Source organism: Terrapene carolina, unplaced genomic scaffold, assembly GCF_002925995.2.
Source record: "Terrapene carolina triunguis isolate 2854851 unplaced genomic scaffold, T_m_triunguis-2.0 Scaffold112, whole genome shotgun sequence".
NCBI lineage: Eukaryota > Metazoa > Chordata > Testudines > Emydidae > Terrapene > Terrapene triunguis.
Window position 1 is genome coordinate 7,852,058 of NW_020664463.1, and position 23,067 is coordinate 7,875,124.

The 23,067-nt window shown below is 41.1% G+C and overlaps 1 protein-coding gene across 1 annotated transcript in view; it reads left to right on the forward strand.

The window, feature by feature from the left end:
- Positions 1–23,067, forward strand: part of LRMP (lymphoid restricted membrane protein) — a 53,604-nt gene that overhangs the window by 17,752 nt on the left and 12,785 nt on the right. The window contains exons 10-15 of the mRNA XM_026652208.1: positions 7,012–7,175; positions 8,465–8,579; positions 8,962–9,124; positions 14,191–14,299; positions 21,465–21,529; positions 21,655–21,771. Coding sequence (XP_026507993.1) covers positions 7,012–7,175; positions 8,465–8,579; positions 8,962–9,124; positions 14,191–14,299; positions 21,465–21,529; positions 21,655–21,771 — 733 coding nt within the window. The remainder of the gene's footprint in view (positions 1–7,011; positions 7,176–8,464; positions 8,580–8,961; positions 9,125–14,190; positions 14,300–21,464; positions 21,530–21,654; positions 21,772–23,067) is intronic.

The window sequence follows — 23,067 nt, forward strand, 5'->3', positions numbered from 1 at the left end:
TTTTTTTTTTTTCCCCCCGCCACTTGGGGCGGCAAAAACCCTGGAGCTGGTCCTGGTATAACTACACGGCTCAGGGGTGTGAAAAATTCACACCCCCTGAGCAACAGTTAAACCGACCTAACCCCTGGTGTAGACAGCACTCGGGTCAACAGGAAAATTCTCCCATCAACCTGATTACCACCTACCAGGGAGGTGAAGAACCTCTCCTGTCAGTGTAGGTAGTCATCGCTGAAGTGCTACAGCAGTGCAGCATTTTAAGTGTAGGCAAGCCCTAAGTTTTACAACGCTACTTCTGGAGACAGGTGCATTGGGTTATCTAGGCTCCTTACTTACATTTAGCTTGTTAATGGAGGGTTCAAAGGAAAAAATATCTGAGGATGACTGGACTTCAGAGGTGTGTAATTTAGAGAGGAAACCAGTTTGTTTCTCTTTCCCCTTCCCCCCACCATATTGACCATACAGTCTAGACAGAACAACATAGACTTTGGAAACTGTATCCTTGAGACCTATGAGTGGCTGAGTATGTCTAGAACTGGCGGAAGTGTGTGTGGGGGGTGGTGGTGGTTTGTCGTTTTTGTTTTTTCATCCAAAATTAGCTTTTCATTAAACAAATCATCATGGAAAAATTTCACTCTTATGAAATTTTCTGGGCTTTGCAACAAAAAGAATAACAAGGGTTTTTACTGAGAACCATTTTTTTGTTTTGTTTTAGGTTTGGTTTATCAATTTTTAAATGTAAATGAGACTACTTTTTTCAATTCCAACAAAACTATTGTTTGTTTTTCTTTTTTGACCAACTCTAATCATGATCTTGCCATCCTTCTTCTCTTAGCTAAGCTAAGCATGTTCCACACCTGTCTCAAAACCATTCTTGTTTTAACTCCCACTAACACTGCCCATCTGTTCTGTGACATCTATTTTTTTTTTTTTTAATAAAGGATGTGGGTGTTCAGGGCTGGTCACTTCCTGTGACTTACACAGGAGATTTACCCAAACTAAGAACTGGTCAGATCTCTGCTATGATCCAGCATTTAACAAAGAGAGTGTGAAATGATGCTTTCCACACAAGTGACTACGTACATTTTTAGATGCATGTCAAACTCTAAAGTAGACAGCATGTGGTCAGGTTTATAGATTATATTATGTCTTCTGACTAGAAGACATCCTAGAAATATGACAATCATTTAATTCTTTTGTTTGGTCCTTAAATTGAAGCTATTGCAATATAGAAACAGTTTTACTCAAGAGCTGCCTCAGAAAGGAACAAGCATACTGAACTGTGGTTACCTCTTTCACAATAGCTGTTGCAAGTCATTATTCAAAGAACAAGGATTAAGTTAGTAATACAGCTAACTACTTTAATCTTGTGCCCCTTTCTCTTGAAATCTAAAAAAACAAAGAAAAAATCGGGTCACTCTTCAGACAGGCTTTATTTGCTAGATACATGTTTCTGCCTGATGCATTAATTTTTTTATCATTTTGTAAGAGTACATGTTCATAACTGCAACTCCTGTTAACACTAATGGAGTTCTATGAGTGATCTTCTCTTCAGTATACTTATGAAACACCTAGTATTTGTCTAAACTCCTTTTAGGGCTGTCCAGAGCTAGATAACTATGCACAGCTCTCCTCCCAATACAGTTCCCCCTTATTAATTTACAGGAGTAGTTTCCTGGCCTAAGTTTCTGTGAAACAAAACTATTGCTGTTTCCTGGATATTTGGGACAAGGGACTTGTTACGGAAGATTTTAAAATGGCACTAGGTATGCTGCTGTCATGCTTCCGTAGCCTCCACTGTGGTCCAGCTAATTCCTTACCTTGCACCTCATTATTGAAGACGTTCTGTATCAGCCTGTCTCTTCAGGAAGAGAAAACAGGGGTACCACTGTATATATTTTGTCTTCCTAGGTCCTGTTCAGGAATCTTTTTTTCTCATACCTCCTGAAGAACATCTGTAAACTTCCTCTTCTAAACCCTTCTATCAAAGAAGGAACAGAGTGGTGAATTAGGAATAGGCTGCTACTTCTGTTTAGGATACCAGATACAGGCTACTAAAACTTCTCTTGAGCTCCCTAAGTACTCAACAGATCAGAGAAGTTTGCACTCTAAAGGTGACAGATGCCATGTTTACTTCAAAGTAAAATGTCCTAGATCTTGAAGGACAGGAGTGACTTGTGAACATCTAGTCTAGCCTTCTGCACAGGGCCGGCACCAGCTTAACAAGCAGGTGCTTGGGGCGGCCAACGGAGAGGGGCGGCACCTGCAGCAATTCAGGGGCGGCAGGTACCTCACTCCCTCTAGGAGCGAAGGACCTGCTGCTGAACTGCCGCCGCCGATGGGGGTTTTTTTTTTTTTTTTTGGCTTGGGGCGGCAGAAATGCTGGAGCCGGCCCTGTTTGTGCATAGCAAAAGCCATAGAATTTAATTCAATAATTCCTGCAACATTTTTCTCTGTACAGAAAGAGACCAATATAGAGTCCAATAACTTGTGGTTGAACTAGATCATATCAAGTAGCAAGACATCTGATCTACTTAAAGACCCAAAGTGATGGAGAATTTACCACATCCCTTAGTAAGCTGTTCAGTGGCTTATTATCCTTGCTGTTTAAAAAATTGCATCTTCAAATTTTAATATATTTTTAAATAACTTCAGCTTCTGCCATTGGTTCTGAATTGCCTTTGATATTAAAGAGTTCTAATCTAGCAGATCTCTCCCTTGTCTATGTACTAATAGACCATGGTTTGTTTTCAACTTGTTAATGTCCATCACTGCTCTTAGCTTTATTTAAGTATTGTATGTTTTAACTGTTGCAAGAATGCCAACATGAAAGACAGCCCTTATAGCCTCAAATTATAACCTATAGTAGTAGCATGCAAAAAAAAAATCTATATCTATCATGTGCATCCTATCTGCACTTACCCAAACTACCCGAGAAGAAGGGGTGGGAGGGAGATGGGGTTAGCATACTGGACTTTGGCAGACCAAGCTAGGGAGTTTAGTTCAAACTTCTTGGAAAATAGGCACACACATCTCTCCTCTCACTCCAGTTCAAATGGGAGCTAAGAGGGTGCACCTTGTCAGCGCCACTGATTGACATCTCAGAAGAGCAGTGGTCTCAACCAATCATCTCAAACCGTCTAGGTTAGAATTCACGCTATAAATTCCACCCCAGAAACTAACAGGCAGCCAGTACAGATCTCAGAGCACATGTTACATCCTCTTTTAAAACATTTCCACTATATCCATTGTTATCAATGAACAGTTGGTGAAACAGGAAGATAGCCTAAAAGGAACAACCGTAGACACTCGTTAGTAGCACCATATCGGTGCCCTTTTCTATGTTGCTCCTAAGCAGCTATTGCTGTTTTGGGAGTGTCGTCTGACCAAAGGCAGCCTGCTTCTTCTGATACGTCAAACAGCTACAGTATGTGCTGACAATCTAGAATTGTAACAACTTGAAGTATGTTTATTATTGCTGCTACAGTATTACATTAGTATAGGTACTGCATATTTTACACCTGGGTTCTGTTCTGCATTCGTAGCCTACTACTATACTGTATCAAGAAAGTGGTACTGAGTGATTATAAAAGTATCTAGTTTTTATTTTTATGTTAAGAAAAAAATCAACATCAACCATGACAACAAACACAACCTCTTGCTCTTATTTGTAAACCCTTTTTGTACTCCCATTTAATGGTAATTCTTTGTATGCACTGTAAATTGCCCTGGATAAGGGCATCTGCTAAGCAAATAATAATGTAATTACCTAAATTAAAATAGTATTCCACATCAGTGTATTCTATTTATAGAGTATCAACTTCTAAATTAATTAGAAATGGATAAACTCACTCATTGTGGATGAAAAACTCTGTTAATTTGCTCTGCTGCTTCTCAGTCACAATGTCCCAAAGAGACCTGTAGACCCTGTCACCAAGTCCCTCTAGCTGTGAAAAGTGCTGAGTTGGTTCAAACCTTCAACCGCTCAGAGTTTGTCAGAGGAGCTTCATCAAAATCATCCTCCCTCTCTCGATTTGCCTCTTGATTATGAAACGTTTCATCAACACAAGCTCACGTCTCTGGCCTTGCTGCAGCGCTCAGTAATTGCTCATGGGTTAGCTCTCCGAATCTGAGCAAATCCACAGCTGCTACTGTGTCCTCCTTTTCCAGGCTTGCTTGAAGTGGAGCATCATTCAGGGGGTCGTCAAACTGTTCAATATCACAACAAATTTGCCTTTCCTGAAACCATTGGAAATTGTTGGCTTTACATCTTGCCAGGCCTTGGCAACAAGAAAGATGAACACAATCTAGTGAATGTAGAGTTTTCAGGACTGTCTGAACATCTGCGGGGTTCGCCTCAAGAGCAACAAGGATCTGGTTTGCAATTTTTGATGGGTAATGTCCCTTCGTGTTCTTAATCACACCTTGATCCATAGGTTGCATCAAAGATGTAGCACTGGGGGGTAAGAATTCAAGGTGAATGTTAGTGAGAGCCACTCACTGGATAACTGCTCCACACACCCCCCAAGACGAGGCCTATCTTAAGGCTTTGCAAGTGAAGCCGGCGATCACGCTTTTTTAGCCAGTTGATGAAAACTCCCCTGTCACCCAGGCATTCACTGAACTGACGTAATTGAGGAGAAGTTAACTGAAATTCTGTGGAAAGCATCTGGGTTGGATTGACTTCCCACTCATGAACAACAGTCATTTGTCACTCTGATCCAGGTTGGCACAGATATGCACAGTCATTTGAAGCTTTCCCTCCTTCTAGCTTTCCATTTTTTTTCTACATGTCCTCTGTCACAGAGCCCTTTCAGATAAAGTCCTGTTTAGTAAGCATTGCAGATGTCAGCTGGGGAAAAATTTTTCAAGAATGTGAGGAATTTTTTCACAGTACCATTGCTCAGCTGCTGGTGAGTCCACCGACTGCTTTTGCCATGCTCCTTTTTTGGAAGCAACATTGAAGTGTTTCTTCCATCTGGTAAACCAATTGTCACTTGCCTTAAAATCATTCAATCCAACTGAAGAGACAAGCTGAAGGGCTTTTCCCTTGATTGCAAGTCCAGCAAGCAGTGCTCCCTACACCCTCTTCTCCTTGAACCATATAAAGAGAGCCTAGTTGACATCTGAGGCTTTTCCTTCATGCCCACGTTTACAGCAGTTATTCGACTGTCCACCTTTGTATTTAGCCAAAGCTTATCTTTCTGCTTCCACATTCTGCATACAATCGATCTGTGTAGCTCCCATTTGACTACAACTTGGTTTTGAGTAGTCCCAAGAGTTTGACAGTCTGGAATCATCTGTGTTTTTTTTTTTTTTTTTTTTTTTTTTCTTTTTGTTTAGTTTTTTTTTGGGTTTTTTTTGGGTGGTTTTTTTTGTTTTTTTTTTTTTTGTTTGCCACCAAAAAGTGATGCAAGTAAGTGGGGGATGTGACGTGTCAAATGTTGCTCTTATGCGGTGGCTAGGTTGCCGTTACCGAGTGGACAATTCACGGTAGGGAAAATGTTCCCAGGGGAAATGTTGCTCATAAGTGATGTTTGCAGCAATACCTTGTAAGAGCAGCCAAGTGCCTACTGTGTCATTTTGGAAGGAATATGATCGTCCTTCTGCATCTGGTAAGAGCCAAGAGTTGTTCTTCGTGGTTTTAAGATCTTGCAATGGGACCCAAGTAGTCTGATAGTCCTTCTAGAGAAACTGGACAATGCTTACTGCCATATAAGAAGTATGCCCCTCTTTTTCTTCTTTATAAGCTCGTCTTTCTCCATTAGCCAGGCTCTGTCCTCGAACCAAGAACGAAAAGGTGAATGTTTTGGTTTTAATGGTACCACCTCCCTGACTATAACAGTCTATTGCCAGGGCTGGTGTCTAAATTGTTTAAGGCGTTCTCGTCAGGATCTTGCTTGTGTTCTGAAAGATCAGACATTTCTTTGAGAGTAAATAGCATGGGCAATAACTTTCTGATTTTTGTATAATTTTCAAGTACCATGAGAAATTCCGCAGTTAGGCTAGTCATTGTGTAGAACTGACTCTACTCGGTAAAAGTTACATTAACATAGGAATCCTCATCCTCAGCTTAGCAGAAGTGGAATTGTAAGCCAAGAAACAGTTCCCAAAAAAGTGTTCAGGTAGTGCTCTACTGCAGTCTTGCTAATCACATGATAGACACTATACCTGTCCCTCTACAGTGCATGCTCACTGCCATCTGGAGTTCAGTCTTGAAAGGTGTTGCTGCCAGCTGAAAGAGATTGCTCTGTTGACCAGATAGGCCTCAGACAAAGTAAACAACATTTAACTTGCACATTAGCATGGTTAAATCTGGTACACATTCGTATAAACTCTACCCTGAAACACTCCAGTTGCTGTAACTGAAGTTACTTTCTCCCATGCTACTAAAAGGCATAGTCTTTCACTCTCTCTGCCTGTCGCTTCACCTAATGTGAAGCCACAAATAAAGAATTGTAAAATAGCGTATAATGCCATGCTCTGAACCTTCTGGAAAGCTTCTATGTGTTGGTGATTATTAGGGCTGGTCTAAAAGAGTAAATGTCTTCCACAATTTTTAAAGGAAACACTTGTTACCATTTTTGATGAATTTTTTTTTTTTTAGGTCTGGAGCCAATTTTTATTTCAAAAGTCTTTAATTTCAATGGAAGATTTTGAAGGAGATGGTTTTTTCTGCAAAAAACTTTACTTCCTTTGGAAAAAAAATAGATGAAAAGCCACTTTTCAGACAGCTGCACTGGTTACGCTGTTATGATGCCATGTCCTTATCTGTCTTTCCCCTTCAGAAAACTGAGGGGGGTTAAACTCAATGTTGTGTGAAGTCCATCCTTCTTGTTTACTTACTGCTGACAGTCTAGTATATGGACACTTACTAGACTACTAAGGGATGGCAGATAGGGAGAGGCTGTCTCTGCTGACCAGAGATCCTGTACACTTCTAAGTGCCATGTTCAGTAAACCTTATGCTACACTCTTATAACCATGTGGCATTTTTAACTTTAAAAATGAATAGGACCTCAAGCAAGTGCTAGAAGAGAAGATAAATCATTGGATTAAAAAGCTCCATCTCTTAGAAGAACACAGAGAATCCCTGGATAAAGAGTATGTTAGAATGGCAGGAAATCTGAGGAGAATAAGAACAGAGCAGCTTCACGTCAGGAAAGAGCTTTCTTCCAGGTACCTTAATTCTCTCCCGCTCTTCCCCTGCCCCCCCCCATGTAAATGACACATGGAGCTGGGAACTAGACTTCTTGAAATTGAAAACTGATCGCATGCTTCTCTGTGAGCAGATCTGTTTAAAGGGGTTTATCCTACATGGCGTTATCCTCTGCATACCAAGTAAGACTGCATCATTGTAGAGACTCTGCTAAAACACCAGGCAGACCACAGACTAAACAGTTTAAAAGCTGCATGTTCTGCAGGTGCAACCACTAAATAAGCAGAACTGTTGTCTGTGTATGAAGTTGATGGCATGCCCATGTTTGACAGACCAACATCCTTACTTATTGGAAATGGTCTGCTATACCAGACCAAACCATTTCTAGCTCAGGGCAGCACACTGCCTTGATTTACTAGTGGTCAGGGAAAATTTGGACTCTAAGTAGATTTTCTTATAGAAATGGGTAAATGTAGGCTAGGAAAGAACACTCCTATCCTCATTTTATTTGTTTGCTGGGGCTGAGCAAGCAGAGTATTCTCCTGGCCTTTCTGAATCTCCCACCATTGGTGTAGTGCTAGTGCAGGCCAGCTGCTGGTGGAGTGCCCAGCTCAGGACACTGATTAAAAATGGGGGTGGCTGGTAATGCTACCAGTGGAGCTGTAACAGTGGGAAGACGTTCAGAACAAGGTCGGTTTGGATACAGCCCCACTGTTTTGCAATGCAAAAGAAGCCTATTAAGGGTCACTGAACAGCCACTTTCTATCACAGGGACTTGTGTGGTGCTGACTTTCCATTGGTAGTTGTCACTTGGTGCTTTAAAAGGTGCTTCAGTGAGACTAAGTGACTAACAAATCAAAGCTGCGTAACTGTAGTGATCATTAACTCTTCCTGCAGGGTCATCTTCTGACATTTTTACTAATGCTCTTGACTTTGGATCCTCTTACCACTTTTCCCTAAAATAGCCAAATGGACTGTCTATGATAAGTTGTTTAAAATGCCTTTTAAAACTATTTGGTACTGGTGCAGTAAACTCCTACTCCTTTTCCACATTGGAATTCATCTAGACACTACTTGCATAGCATTTGCACAGGTTTGGGTGGCTAGGAACCTACTGAAAACCTACACTACTTCTGTACTCATCTGGCAGATCAAACAGCCTTGGATGGGTTAATCCCTAAACCCCTTGTTAGTTTGATTTCCCAGACACAATGTTAAAGCTTTTTAATAGCATGTGGTCTCTCTCTTAGTGACTCGGTATCACACTTCCCAGGCATATTTTTCTGAACTTGTGTCCTGCCCCCTGCAGACAACACGAGTTAGAAGCTGCCAAACAGTTGCAAGAAGAAGCTGTCAGTCGGGCAGATGTTCTTGGCTTGCAGCTCCAAGAAGCTACCAAACAGTTGGAGGATTCCAGCAAACAGGTAGGGCAGTGACTTGGTGTTCTGCACACCAGAAAGCTATGCTTGATACGCCTCTGCTAGCAAATAGGAAACTATGCTTTGTTGGAATGAACAGCCACACTGCAAAACTGTGACCTGCAGAGGAAGTAAAAGCAGAGGAGGTGGCGTCAACAGCTTGCTGATGAAAGAGGCAACTTTGCATATTTGTGGTGGCTTAAAAAAAACAAAACTCAGAAATAGCTCCCATACACAGTCCACCCAAATGTAAAAATGCAGAAGTTCAGTAGGGGCTTATCACTTCCTGAGAGAACAGATGCATTTCGGTTTCATTTGCATGAACAGTAAAGACCTTTTTGTGTCCGTCAGGGCTGTGATCTTTTTACATTTATTGTTCTGTGCTCAGGTTAAGGATCGAGATGGGGCACTTCATTTTGCCTGGGAAGAAGTCAGATCTTTGCGAAGTGTGTTAGAGGAAGCCATTTCTGAGCAGAGAATCCCTCAGGCTATGAATACGGCTTTAATGAGCTCTTGCCAGACACTTCAGGAAAAAGATAAAGAAGAGAAAAGTAAGTACTTATGTAGTATTCACTTATAGCACTGGCAAGTGTTCTGCTGCAGTTAGATAATGGAAGAATCAAATGAGGTCACACTAGATGGTGACCTTTGTGTTACTTTACTCTGTGGAAGTTCTGTTTCTTTCAAGAATGCTTCAGTCATTCCTCCTTGTGCGATGATCCAGACACGACTTGAGCTCAGCAAGGTCCAGACCTGTTGGAGAAACTTCCCACCAAAATTGCCGGGTGCTGCAAGACATGGGGTTGGTGACTCAGTAGGTGGCGCTTTGAGCCCTCTGAGTCAGGACTAAGTGTTAAGGAGCAGTATAGCTGAAGATGCTGTTCTTGTGCCTAAGCAACCACCTTCGTATTGGGAGTGAACCCTCTTGCCCTGCTACCTCCGCTTCCTATGCTGTAGAGACTCTGTCCAAGCTGCCCATCCTGCTTTCTGTAGGGGACAGCTCTGCAGTCTGAAACAACTGTTTCACCTAGAGGCTGCCACATTTTTCGTTCCTTTTAAACTATAAATGAAGCTCTTTCCTAAACTTATGAGACTTCATAGATTTACCTGGTATTCACCCCTTCTTAACGGCAATAACCCAGAAAGCTTTGATATGTCAAGTCTCTGTCTATTCCCGTAGATTCAATGGAGCGCTGGTGACTTGCACCAGCTGAGGGTCTGGCTCCAGGTACATATGATCCATGCTGTCATGGGGGAAATGTACTCTAAAGAAAAATCTTGAGGCAGGGAAACATTGTAAATTATTTAGTAGTTTTGAAACCAGAACACATGCTGGGAAGATTATGCTGAGCTGAGGCAGAGGCATGCTCCTAAGCACTTGGCTGAAACTGGTCCCTTAAGAATATTACGCCCCGGTATTGCAGAAACTTCCCCAAGATGGCTTTACAGGTTGCAGGTATGTTCATTCGTATTCAAGTGAGCATTTTACCTGAGGAAGCATGTGTGCGCGCACACTGCATTTGCACATTCATCCTTTAGTTATGTTGTTAGCTGCACGGAAGAGGTGTAGAAATGGAAATTGGTATGTTCGTTTCCTTGGTAGGCTCTGGCAAGAGTGTAACTCCTAAGAACAAAACAAACACCAAAAAAACACCCCTGTTTTTAAAATGGGATCTCCCCAGCCAATGTAAATGAAGCCAGTAGAGCTACACTCACTTCCCATTTGAGGAGTCTCCCAAATTTTAAGACAGTCTCTTGTTGAACTGGGAACTCTCTAAAGACAGTTCTTAACAATGGTATGGATATAGAATTGATGATTAAAAACAGTACCACTTCACATGTACTCCCTTTGTGTTGTCAGTCAGGGCGGCTTTCTTCCCTAAGGCCACTTCGACACCTCCACTCACATTGCGGAGTAAACTACTCCACAAGTAGTCCTCTGCTAGCAATGCTACCAATACAGTACTGAAATCAATGGAATTTGCTGAGGAAGGTACTACTTGGTCTGAGAAAGGGTCAATTCTGCCATCCTATGTTTAGAGTCTCTGGTACCTTAACATAACATTAATTGCTAGAGCAGCTAGTGCTGATAGAGCTAATATGGCTACTGAGAGATGGATTCTAATCTGTGGAAGAAGAATGAGATGCAATTAACCAAGTTTTCATTGCCAAAGTATTATTGCAACGATGTACAAAGCAAAATACAGTTAATTTCTATGTGTATTGCACTAGTGTTCAGGGCTGCAGGGGGTGGGGCTATTGCACTAGGCGCTGTACAGACAGTGAACAAAAGGACTATCCTTGCTCTTCAGAGCACTTTCTGGCCTCAGTGTGCAATGCTGGAAACTAAAATAAAACCAACAAAATGCTATGTCATGGGGGTGTGTGTGGAGGGGGAGGAATCTCAAATATCATCTGGAATCACAGGTCCAAACCTGGCAGCCTATGACCCCATGTTTAGAGCCGTTATTCAGAGTGCTATTGCATTCTAAAAGCAGTGACACTCTGATACAAAACACATCCCTTTCTGTATTTAAAAAAGGATAAGAAAATTAGAACAATGCCTAGGACATTTTCAGTGTCTCCCCCGCAGTGGAATATGGTCTCTCGTATGCATCTGTTTTAAAATCGTAAGAATACATGAAAATTGCAGATACAAATAGCTGACGGTGAAAATTTAACTTCATTCATGATGGGCAAAAACAAGGTTAAAAGGAACCATAAGAGCATCTAAAATGGTTCTTTATAATTTAACATGCAGTGATTATGTAAATGTCTCTTCATAGCCACTGTTAACCCACTGAGAGAGAAACTGTTTAAGGGACAACTTTGTGGATTGCTGTGTCAGGTATGAAATCCATTATCTCACCTGGTGGTGGAGGAGAGCATTTCATGGCACAGAGGACACCAGGGTGAATGTCCATCTACAATTTGTCTGAAGTCCAATCTGAGGGCCATTTTTGTAACAACTGAGCTACTTTTTTCCCTAGAGTTTAATTTGTGTAAACGTACTGGCTGAAGCGAACTGTGCAGGCTGATTAGCATGTATCCCTCAGATTCCCCTCCTCAAGTGCCCTGGGTCAGACATTGTCCCTGCATGGTTCAGTACGGAGCATGTTGTTCGGCACTGCTGGTCAACAACTGGTGGTGGTCATGTGCTTAAAAGGATGTTACCTTCATATCTTCCCTGTTTAAAATCTGAGTTTGTTTGATTGTCACACACTGAACAATGTGCATCTTCGCTGTTCTGAAGGCCATTTTAAAAAACAGGAGGGGATGCAGGCAAATGGGAGCACTGAATGTGTGGCTGGTAAAAGGAAGAGGATAATAGAAAAGAGTTTATATTGCAGCAGCAACACTTCATCTTTACAATTTCCATTCAATTTAGTCTGAGGGAAATTTAATAACGTGCCTTCGTTTGTGGCAGCTCTGTGGCAGCTGGGCAGCAAAGAACATCAGTGTTCCCTATTGCCACTGCGGGAAGGTAAATGCACTACTTTATGTAACAAAGCTGGGCAAGGACAAGATTTTCTGTTTTGTAGGGAAATCCTGAGTTCAAAATCCCTTCCATCTGTTCTGGAACTGAAAAAAACCTTTCTAATTTTCCTGCAAAACAGAATCCCTTAATTTGAGTCAATTTGAAACATTCCATATCGACTTTCACTTAACATTTTAATAAAAAATCAAAATATTTCATTATGAAAATGTTGCAATGGAACTTTTTAACATTATGAAAATGCTTCATGTTCACTTTTTTTGTAAACAGAAATTGGTCAAAATCAATACATCCAGGAGACCCTTTCAACAAATAGGCATTTTCCAATGGAAAAACATTTTCCATTGGAAAATTCCCAACCAGCCCTATTACTATAACCTTATTTATTCAGGTACTAAAAGATCAGGCTTTATTTTGACAAAGTTGTGTTCCCTCCAAAGACTTAGAGTAAAGCATTTATCTTTTTTTAAGGCCCCAATCCTGTGCAAACATCCACATGTGCATAAGCTTATGCACATAGGTAACTGAGTCAATTTTACTCATGCGAACTGTCTCTAACTTAAGCTTTTGCAAAGATTAAACAGAAGCAGAATTGGTTAAATTGGGTAGTACTCTGATTGCTTAACTGTAAAAATCCCTCCAATAGAAGGATATTAATCCAACCAACAGTATGGCTTCTACAAGCAGTAATAGTGTATACTTTTCTCTCCCTATCCAGTTGCCCTAACTATCTTCCTATTACAATAGAGTTGCATAGATGAGGAGTCTAGTGACTACAGTCCACTGTCCAGTTTAAACCAAGAAACAGTAAAAGAGAAGATAGTGAGAAATTCTGGCCACTATTTTTAGTCCTATAGTGTTTCCCCCCCCCCCCCCGTCACACAGGGGAGGGAAAAACATTGATTCTACCAGAACTGTGCCAAAATTGGTAACACTTTTTTTTTTTAAAAACAGCTTTAGGAGTAGCCTTCAAGAATTTACAATCAATAAATGCTATCCTGTTCTTGACTCATCCTTTTTATGCCTTGCTTTATATTGTCACTCTGTAAACATTGTGCACCTGGGAAATTGAAATCCAGATCTCTTGATAGACTTCTTTCTGCAAAGTTGTTTTTGTTTTGTTGGTGGGGGGTGGGGGGGGGGTGGGGGGTTGGTTTGGTTTGTTGCAAAGTTAAACTTTTTTGGTATGTATCTTCCATTGACTGTCCTTCAGCCTTCAGCTTCTGTAAAACACATATGGCAAACGACGGTCTTCTGTTGCTTTTTTGAAAAGTTACTGTTCTAAGACATAGGTGACCCTTCTCTGAAGGACTAGAAGCTGAAGACTCAGCTGAAACTCAAACTAGAGTTCTTGAAGCTAGAAGACATAAATTCATCATTAAAATACAGACACTTCCTTGGTTTGAGAACCATGTTAAAATAACACCTTTTCCCCCACATATCGATGAATGGCTACTGCTGCATAAATCCTTTCCAATATGCATTATTTGATTGGTTTTCAGCAGTAAAAGGCCTCATTTGAACAACGGTTAGCATATACAATTGAGGGGGAACTAGGACGCAGGTGGTACTTCTCCTCTCCCCCCCACCACCCCATGGGGACTGGGTCTGTTGGTGGGAGGGGAAGGGGAACTGCAGAAGAGAGCCTGTAGGAGCCACTGGAGAAGCTGCCATTCAGTCAATTTTCTACAGTCTTCACTGGACTTTCTCTGCCCTTTGACTGGTTGTTTTTTGCTCTCACCCTCTCTTCAGCTCAGCTTCATTCCACACCTGCCGCTGTCACCCTCTTCTGCCTTGTCCCGCTCACCACCTCCTACAGTGTCCCTTCCTTTTACTTCACCTTCTAATTAGCTTATCCCTTCCTAACTAAACCCACTACTCAAAAAACATGGCACTAACATGTCTGCCACCATCACGATGTCCACGCTGTTTGTGTATTGTACCCCTTCCCCCACCCCATGTGGGGCTTGTCGATTGGACTGTAAACTCTTCAGGGTAGGGATTGTCTAGCATTCTGTGTGTACAGTGCCTAGCACAATGGGAACATGCTTGGCTGGTAGTAGGTGCTACTGTAAGTAACATGAACAATAACCTGCCATACGCTTTCCCTTCTCCAATTAGCACCTTTGCTCCTTCAAAAGATTTGGGGGCCAAGAAGCAGGTCAGGGCACTGGACTTCCCAAGACACCCTCCTTGAGATACTCATGCTGGTATTCTACACCTCTGCTAGGTAAGATCTGCTGGCTACTCTTTTATGGTTTTTGCCTTCTTTTGTACCCTGATCTTTTGAAGTGCAGAGGTAGTTGGTGGATGAACTAAAATTATTGTCTAAAGTAACATGGTGCTAAATCTAAAATAGCAAAGGATTAAAAGATGAACCATAATGGAAATTGTTCTATCAAGCACAGATATTCTTTGCTATAAGTATCTGTTGCCTGTGCCTCAGTATAAATCTGTCCTGACTCACTATGGTGAAAATTTGCTATTGGCTTTAATTGGTATAAACAATGCCCACAAATTACCTGAGATGCCTTTGCCTGGCTGGATCTAAAGAATAGCTGTGTTCATGAGCCATCTCACAGACAACTGGAAATGGCAACCGAAGAGCTTTTCTTGTGCGAAACAAATGGCTGTACCATCAATCTCCAGCACTAATGATGAGGCGGTTTAGCTTACGTTGTATATGACAGGCATCAAAAACTGAGCTTTTAACCATCCCAGTTTTGCCTGCTTCATTTACCCCAAGCTTTAGCTTGTAGCTGAGAGTCCAGGCCATGTCATGGCATAGATGTGGGTCAGTGAGCTTCCATCTAGCCAATCGGTCACCTTCCCATAATGCCACTGTATGCTGATTCTGCAGAGATGTCATTTTATGCAGTGTCTGCAATTCCTCCCTTTGCCTACTGGTCCCTGTTGTCTGGGAGCCCAGGGTTACTCTAACCAAGGTTTTATTTCCACTGCAATATACGATGTTACTTTCTACAGTAAGTGCTGCTGCCTTGCCTCCCACACATTACCATCCACCCATCTCCCCATGACACCACTGCTTCAGTTCAAAATGCCATATACAATTGTCAAATCTGAAAGCTGTGTGAGGTAGAGACTGGCTGCTAGCGTTGCAGTGTGGCAAATGGACACCACTGCTCAAATGCAAGTGTGTCCATGGTCACTGGCCTACCCTGGACTGCTGGTCATGCTCCCCTTAAAAATGGATTCTGCCAAGTTTTATGTCCATCCACCTGTAGTCTGCTTATATTTCTCTACAGCTCCCTGAACCTTTACTAATAACCTATGAAAATAGCAAGCGAATGAAACCGGGCAAATGTACAGTCAGGTTTATTGTCTCTGAGGTGTGGATATATCTGTTGATAGAAAAGGACCAAATCTACCCAGCTGACTGACTAGTAACTTTTTATGTTGACACCCGGCTCATTATTTCACGTCTGCATCTTTGTTAACAGATGCTCTGGCCTTGGAAGTCCTACAGCTGAATCCAAGAGTGTGCACAAGCAGTGATCTCACATGTGTAACCACCAGAGCTCGCTCTATGTTTGAAAGGGAGGATCTGAAAAATGGGTCTACTTTGGACGTGACACTGGAGGGACACAAGTAAGAGGGCGAAACAATGTTTGGGCTGGGGTCGGGGGAAAGGGAGACTGGACAAGTAGTGTTACCACAGACTCTTGAGGAGAGCTGAAGACCGTCACTCTCTAGCTGTTCTAGTATAGTTTCTGTTATTGTTAAGGTTCAAGAATCTGGTCTTGTTTAATACTACAGCGTCACTGCAAGGGAATGAGACCCTATATTCTGAATTAGTGAGCAAATAAAGGTATCACTGGTTATAATGGTATCTATATGTCCCTTATCACTGTAGAACCAGAGTGCCTCACGTTCATTAATAAGGGTTATTCTTACAATGCCCCTGTGAGCCATGGAGGTGGTATTCCCATTCTACAGATGGGGGACCTGAGGCATAGGATAGACTAAGTCACAGGGGAAGCCTGTGACTGAACTTGGAACTGAAAATCAGGTCCTTGAGCTCCAGGCTAATGTGCCATCCCCAGACCGCCCTTCCTAACTGTGACTAGAAATTGATAATTTACAGGGTCATCAAAGCACCAGAGATGCTTTTGTAGCCATTGTGGTATCAAATTTTCTTCCTCTTAAGGCTAGATCTGATTTTTCCCTTTTTGGAAACTGATTTTTAAAAAATGTGATGTGGCTGTTGCTGAGGAAGCAGAACATTGCATTGCAAACGCGGAGACTTGCAGTTACCTAACTCTCTTGACTCCTCTGTTACTATCTGTCAATGTTATTTTCACTAGACTTGTTTTGCTTAATGATGTATCTGTCATGGTTGGGGAATAGCCCCAATCTTCACGAAGACACGGTGGTGAACTTCAACTCTTGTTTCTGTGTAAAATTAATTTAAGGAAAACATCCAAATGTGATCTTGTTGCAATATGCAAATAAAATTTGGGTTGCCAGGTGGAAGATACGCTCTGTTGGTAACCAGACTGATGCAGATTTTGTTGCCTTCTCTACTACAATGGACTCTCTATTTACTGAGGTTAGTGCTGTCTTTAATTTCAGCAATCTTGCCTTTGAATTTGGTAGCCCTTTACTTGCAATAGTGCACTGACTTTTTAAAATAGAATTGAGGGGTCAGATTTTCGGCATTGCTCCATTGGTAAATCAGTGGACTTCTGCTGACTTACCTTTCTTTCTGCAGACTATTGGGAGACATACCAACTGAGACTATCTCTTTTAACAACTGTGATTGGAATAAAACATTCCAGAAATGTACTTGACCAGTGATGTTCAAATCCAGATCAAAGTTTAGGAGTATTTAAATCCTATACTCTAACTCAGAGTACTCTTTATTCAATGTACAAATCTTAAAATGAGTGTTCCTTTTTCAGTAACAAGGGACTCCTCTATTGGTAAAGCATGAATGATATCCGTTCCCAACAACATGTTGGGGGGCGGGGGAAGAGATGAAACAAAAAACCAAGCAGGCATCTTTACATTTTAATAATCCCATCTGATTGTCTTTCTGTATACTTCCTTCTGTGAAAACTGTTACGTTATGACTATGCTCTTCCAAAAATCCATTTTTGCTTAAGAAAAACAAGGTGATCGATACTTTACCCAATATAGAGTAGTTCAGATTTGCATCTAGATTTCAATGGGATAGTGTGTCTGTCCACTCAGTGCTTAAGGTGAGGAAGAAGACCAAATAAATGGTCCTCAGTCCCACAAAGTGACAAGTTACGACAGGCAGATGAACATTAGAGTAAATCCTTGGTTCTCGCCTTGATTGCTGGTCACCAACGTTACTTTCTGTTCTAGTCAGCACCATACACTTTCTAATTGTGATGTTAATTGGAAATGTGCCTGAGCTTTGTCAATGGGATCAGGATTTCAAATCCTGGACTTCAGCGACATTTGCATCTGGCCTGTCAGACTAATACAATGGCACTTTTTTCCGTACTGCCGCATCAAATGAAAGTGCAATCTAATCTAGACTAATAGTGAAATCATTTTCTGCTACAAATGAGTTAGTAACCTCAGATCTGCCTACTGTGAAGTGGCCCAGCCATCTGCAATAGTCATTATCCGCTCTTGGTGGAGAAGCAAAGGAGAAAATGAGACAGCTACTCAATCACTCTTTCCACATTAGAGTGATCTTGGGTTTGAGCTATGTTGGTTGACTGGTGTGGGGGCTAGGTGAGGAAACCTCCTCTTGCACTGCTACTGCCCATATTGTACTTCTGCTTTGGCTAGCTAGAGGGCCTTGTTCCACACAGCTGTCAACACAGCACTTGTGACCAGCACTGTTGTGTACATTTAAAGCAACATAACACACTCCATATTTGTATAGTTGTATAGTTCTGTAATTCCAGTTTATACCCAAAATTACACTTTTTGGCTCTGGGTAGGGTTCCTCTGTTGGAATCCCATTTGTGTCGTATTCATAATCCTCCTTTCTTCCCTGGGACAAGAGTCCAGGTCTGAACTGAAGGGAAGGCAAATGGGCGGTATCCCATATCTGGTCTAAAAACTATGACGTAGAACAAAATTTGAATGTACATGTTTAATAGGAAGAGTGTCTCTAGCATTTTATCAGACTGTGGTTACCTGCAGGTGTGCAGGTGTGTTGCTTATAGTGAGTCCTTCAGAATGTAAGTAACTCCATACTTGTATTACTGTGTGTGTGTGTGTGTGTGTGTGTGTGTGTGTTGTGAAAACATGGTCAGAGTAGGGATTTGAGGCTGCTTTAAATCTCTAGCTCTTGTGTGAGTCAAACTAATCTTTCTATGCTGGGGGCTTAGAACTAAACACTTGCTTTCCAACACATCACCAAGGAAATGTATATTGATTCCTTTGGGATTCTGTAAGCTTTTATGCAAGGAGTACTTCACCAGAAGACTGCTACAACACAGATAGTGTCTGGAGGACAGTGAAACGGCAAACACACTCTCCATTACAAGAAGTAGGCCTAGACGATAGAGAGATATTGATATTATAAGGAGATCATGTGTTTTTCACATTTGTAAACAGAGCTGGTTTGGGCTCTATTGCAAATCATTACCTTGCTTCACTAGAATGACTGATATATTGCATATAGCAGGTAGTAACTGTGCCCTGAATTTCTGTAAAATCATGATTTTGTTAAACCTATTAAAGGCAGGTATCTCTGGCATACACTGATAGGTGTGATAGTAAAGCCATAGTGTGGGCTTTTTTAAATTCTACCTCTGCAATCCAGAAGTTTCAACAGTTCTTAACACTTTAAAGTCTTTGGAAAAGAACTAGGTGTGGATGAAAAGTATAGAACGGCTTTCAGTTCTCCTTTGGCTTGTAACAAAGTCACTGAGAGCTTGAATTTATTCCTGCATTATATGTGGGGGTGTCTCTTGCTTTGGTCAATCCCTCTTGATTTCGAGGTAGTACTACATTATAAGCTCCCTTGAGTCTTTTTGTTTCCATTCCAGTACACTGCTCCCTCCCCTAGAGAAAAATAAAACACTGTAGCTTCCTTAAGCCCAAGAGAGAATTCAAATAAGAGTATAAATAGCAGAGATTTGCATGAGCAAACATCCAGATGACCGAGCTGAACTCTCGTCACTGATCCTTAAACTAATGTGGGGAGAAAGGAAACTGAACAACATACACAGCACTGCTGTCCAGTGGGGCTTTTTATTATTTATTTATTTTTAAAGTTGCTCAGTTTTTGCTTGCCCAACTAAAAACATCTTGAAAGGGGTCTCACATTTTTCAGAAACAGCTGAGCTTGCATCCTCTTAAAAATCAGGCCCCATGCAGGCGTAAGGCTGGGGACCTAAGCATCAAGGGGTCCATAATCACTTGTCCCTTCAGAACACTGTTGCCTGTATGGCATGTTTCTATGATAAAAGCTTATGGAGGCTTTTTCTGTAGAAAGAAAGTTAATAAATAAAGATTTTCTTCTCACTTCACTTCTAGATCCCACTCTTACAAAATTAAACAGGTTCAGAAATGTAAAATTTGAGGAGGTTACCAATACTGCACATCTCTGAGACACTCCAGCCAACTCCTATCTCTGTGCTTTGATTACTTTCCTTTCCTACGCTCCCTCCCTTTTGTTTTTTAATATCTGCTCATGTTCTTAGTCATCATGTCCTCCATGGATGGGCTCATTAAATTTCTCCTTCATCTTCATTATTTCTATGCTATAGTAACAGGATTTTTTCTATATTGTACAGGGGTGGAATTCTCCCCTTGAATAAGTGGGCTGGTCTCCCATTCACTTCAGGGGGAGTTAAATTTTTCCCTCAGAAGCCTATGTTCCAAACATCTTTTGTACATGATAGATCCTCTTCATATCTATCTCCTTGCTGGTACAGGATAATAAAGGAACACAAAAGCTATTTACCTGCTATTATATAACTAGTCTCCAAGACACTCTTACCATTTTAATTTTAAGAGCTTCTGTCCCCCACAAACTGTGATAACCACTCCGTACAAGACAGCCTGTTGTATATGTATTATTATAAAATGAGTCTGGGGGAAAGCATAATGTTAACCAGAGTGACGTGGAAATCCAATACAATAGCATTACTAGTCTTTGTAATGTGCACATTAAAGCAAATGCGCTCCCTAGACACAGAGAGGAGTGGCCATAAAAGCCATGCAAACCTCCTACAATTGCAAATTAACTACTGATAACTGGGATTCAAACCAAAATCTTAGAACAATACTAATGTAACTCCAAGTGTATTTGCTTTGTGGTGGTGGTCCAAGGAATTGACAATGGTAATAAAATGTAAAATACACACTGGATTCCAAGTTCAAGCTTTTTAAAAGGCAGTTTATGTATCAGCGATGTGCTACAGATTTGGGGCCAGACTTGTCTGTTATTCAGGTGCAACAAATTGAACTGAGAAAAGAATTTGGCCCTTAATGGTGAAACAAAGTTATTATGATCATTAAGCTAGTATGAAAAAACAAGTGCCTTTCTGCTCTAAGATCTGGTGGGTGTGGTACAATGTTGCTATTAGTAGGAATCAAAAATGGAGACTTGAATGTAAATGTTCATCTCTTAAACAACATGTAATTTAACCCGAGCAAAAGCTCATTGTCTCGTAGAAGCAACACTGAGTCAGCTTCAGAGCTTTTTCTAGTGTTGCTTTCTGAATTTCTGGAAGGGACTATGTCCCCAAATCATCTTGGTGAGCAATGTAGCATGGCTTTGAAAGTGGTGGGGGAAACAAATGGCAGAAAAGGCCAAGTGGCTTTGTTTCTCTTTAAGACTTGTATCACAATCTCACTTCAGTTTAAAGTGTGTGGGGGGTGGGGGGGAATCTAGCATTGTGACATTTCTTTGAAACAACACACTTTGATTTTAAAGTGTGAAGCTCTTTGGCATAAAGGTCAGGAGTACAGCTTTTTGTAACAAAACTATAGATGTGAACAGATTTCCCCCCAAAATTACTACTTCTACAAAAACATAATTACACCCCCCTGGTAGTAACAGAATTAAAACATACACTATACATCTAGAGCTGGCTGAAAAACATGGGCAGGGGAGGGTGCAAACTTTTTTTTTAAATAACCCCCTCTCTACTGAAATGAACATATTTCAACCAGATCTAGATACATCTAAAGAAATTGTTTAAGACTGGGACCTGGTAAATATTATAAATTTGCTTTACACAAGAAGTGATGTCCTATTACAAGTATAAACACTAAAATGCTTTAACATTTCTTTTGTTAAGGAGAGTAGTGCTTTGCCTTTAACATCGGATAATCCAGTCTTGTCCAGGTCAGTCTCTGTGTATACATTTAATTCTTAAATAAATTAACCAGACCTATCAGATCATGAATGTCTAAGTGTTTTCCTGTCTTGGCAGTGAACATTCAACACCATCCCAAGAAGAAGATATTACATCTTCTTTGGAGAGCTCTATATCAACTGGTAAGTTCTTAAAGTGGAAGCACAGTGATCCATGAATTTTGTCTGAGAGGTCTGACTAAGATTCCCGTGAGTATATGCAGCTTTTTAGCAGTAATGGCTCTGCCTTCTATTGCCTCCTATTATAGAATTGCTCGCCATGGAGACACAATTGTCAGAGGCTTCATGGGCAAAAGGTGAAGACACATCAACCTGTATAGCAATGAAGAAAAATAAAGATAAGGATCTGAATAATGATGTATCAGGTATTGTAGCTGCTCTGAAGATTTATCATGTGATGGGGAAACTGCTTGCTTCCAACATATCTTTTTGAAGTGAGGAAGTTGAGTAAGAATTTGTGCAAAGCTCTCTCTCCGTCTACATTATGTTCAGAATAATAACGTTTTGGCCTGCAACTGCTTCCAGATTTCACTGGGGCTCTGCACAAGTATAGGGCTTTGCCTGGGCAGAGACCATTGCAGGATTAGGGCTTAAGACACTGCAAAAAGGGGCACGTAGAATGAGTTGGTAAAGGTGATTACTCTCCTGCCAGGGCTGGCAATCCAGGCACCTTTCATAAGCATTAAATTTAATGCAGCTCTTCTGAAAATGTAAATAAATGAAAAAGATTCCAAAGCACTGTGCCGCATGATCCGTTGAAGGGAAATGGGGAAACATCAGTCAATCTATGTCAAACTTGAGCGGCCCAAAACACTGGGGAGAGGTTGGGGTGGGGAGAGAATGAGGGAAGAGTCTCATTGAGGTCAAGCAACACTATTCTCATCTTTGTTCCTGAATGTGTTTCCTTCACTTAGTAAAACAAATGTCCCTACTTTTCTCCTTGAGCACACACAAGCCTAAGTTAAGGAAAATCATACATATACAGAGTGTATTTTTAATAAAAGCTGACTTCGAGTACACCGCACAGAATAGCAGAGAACACTTGTTTTAAATATTGATTTGTAATTTGGAATGCACTTCTAGAATATGCTAATTTAGTCAGTAATGGACCCCAGAGATGTCATTCTTTTTCTGAACATTCATCTTCCTTTGGGCTGGGTTCTGAAGTCTCTAATTTTAGACGCCAGATTTAAGGTATTTGTTTCTTCACTAGTAATTTCCTTTCTAATTCATCTTCATCAACTTTTTCTTGGAAAAACAGACCAGCCTGGCTTCAGAAAGTAGCATTGCTGAAGATATTTCACTTGGCTTATCAATGACTCGATGGGTGGAAGCACACAGTCTTAAGCATAGAGCCAGAATGGGGTAGGATGGCAGAGCTGTGCCCATAGCTTGGATCCTACTAGTGCTAGTTGAAATCTCAATATCCAGTTGTCCTTTATCTTCCACGTTGTACTAAACTGTCAGCACTCCACTTATATCTAAGGCATCACTATACTTCTACAGAACGTCTTTCTAATACACAAATAGAGGCAGAGGGTTATTGGTGGTTTGCTACTGTTGCTTTCAATAGTGCCAACCATAACGTCTATTGCTTTTTGAAAGAATAAGGTAGGCTTTGTAGGACTTGTTGGTTTGTTTGTTACTAGTGTTAATTCAGT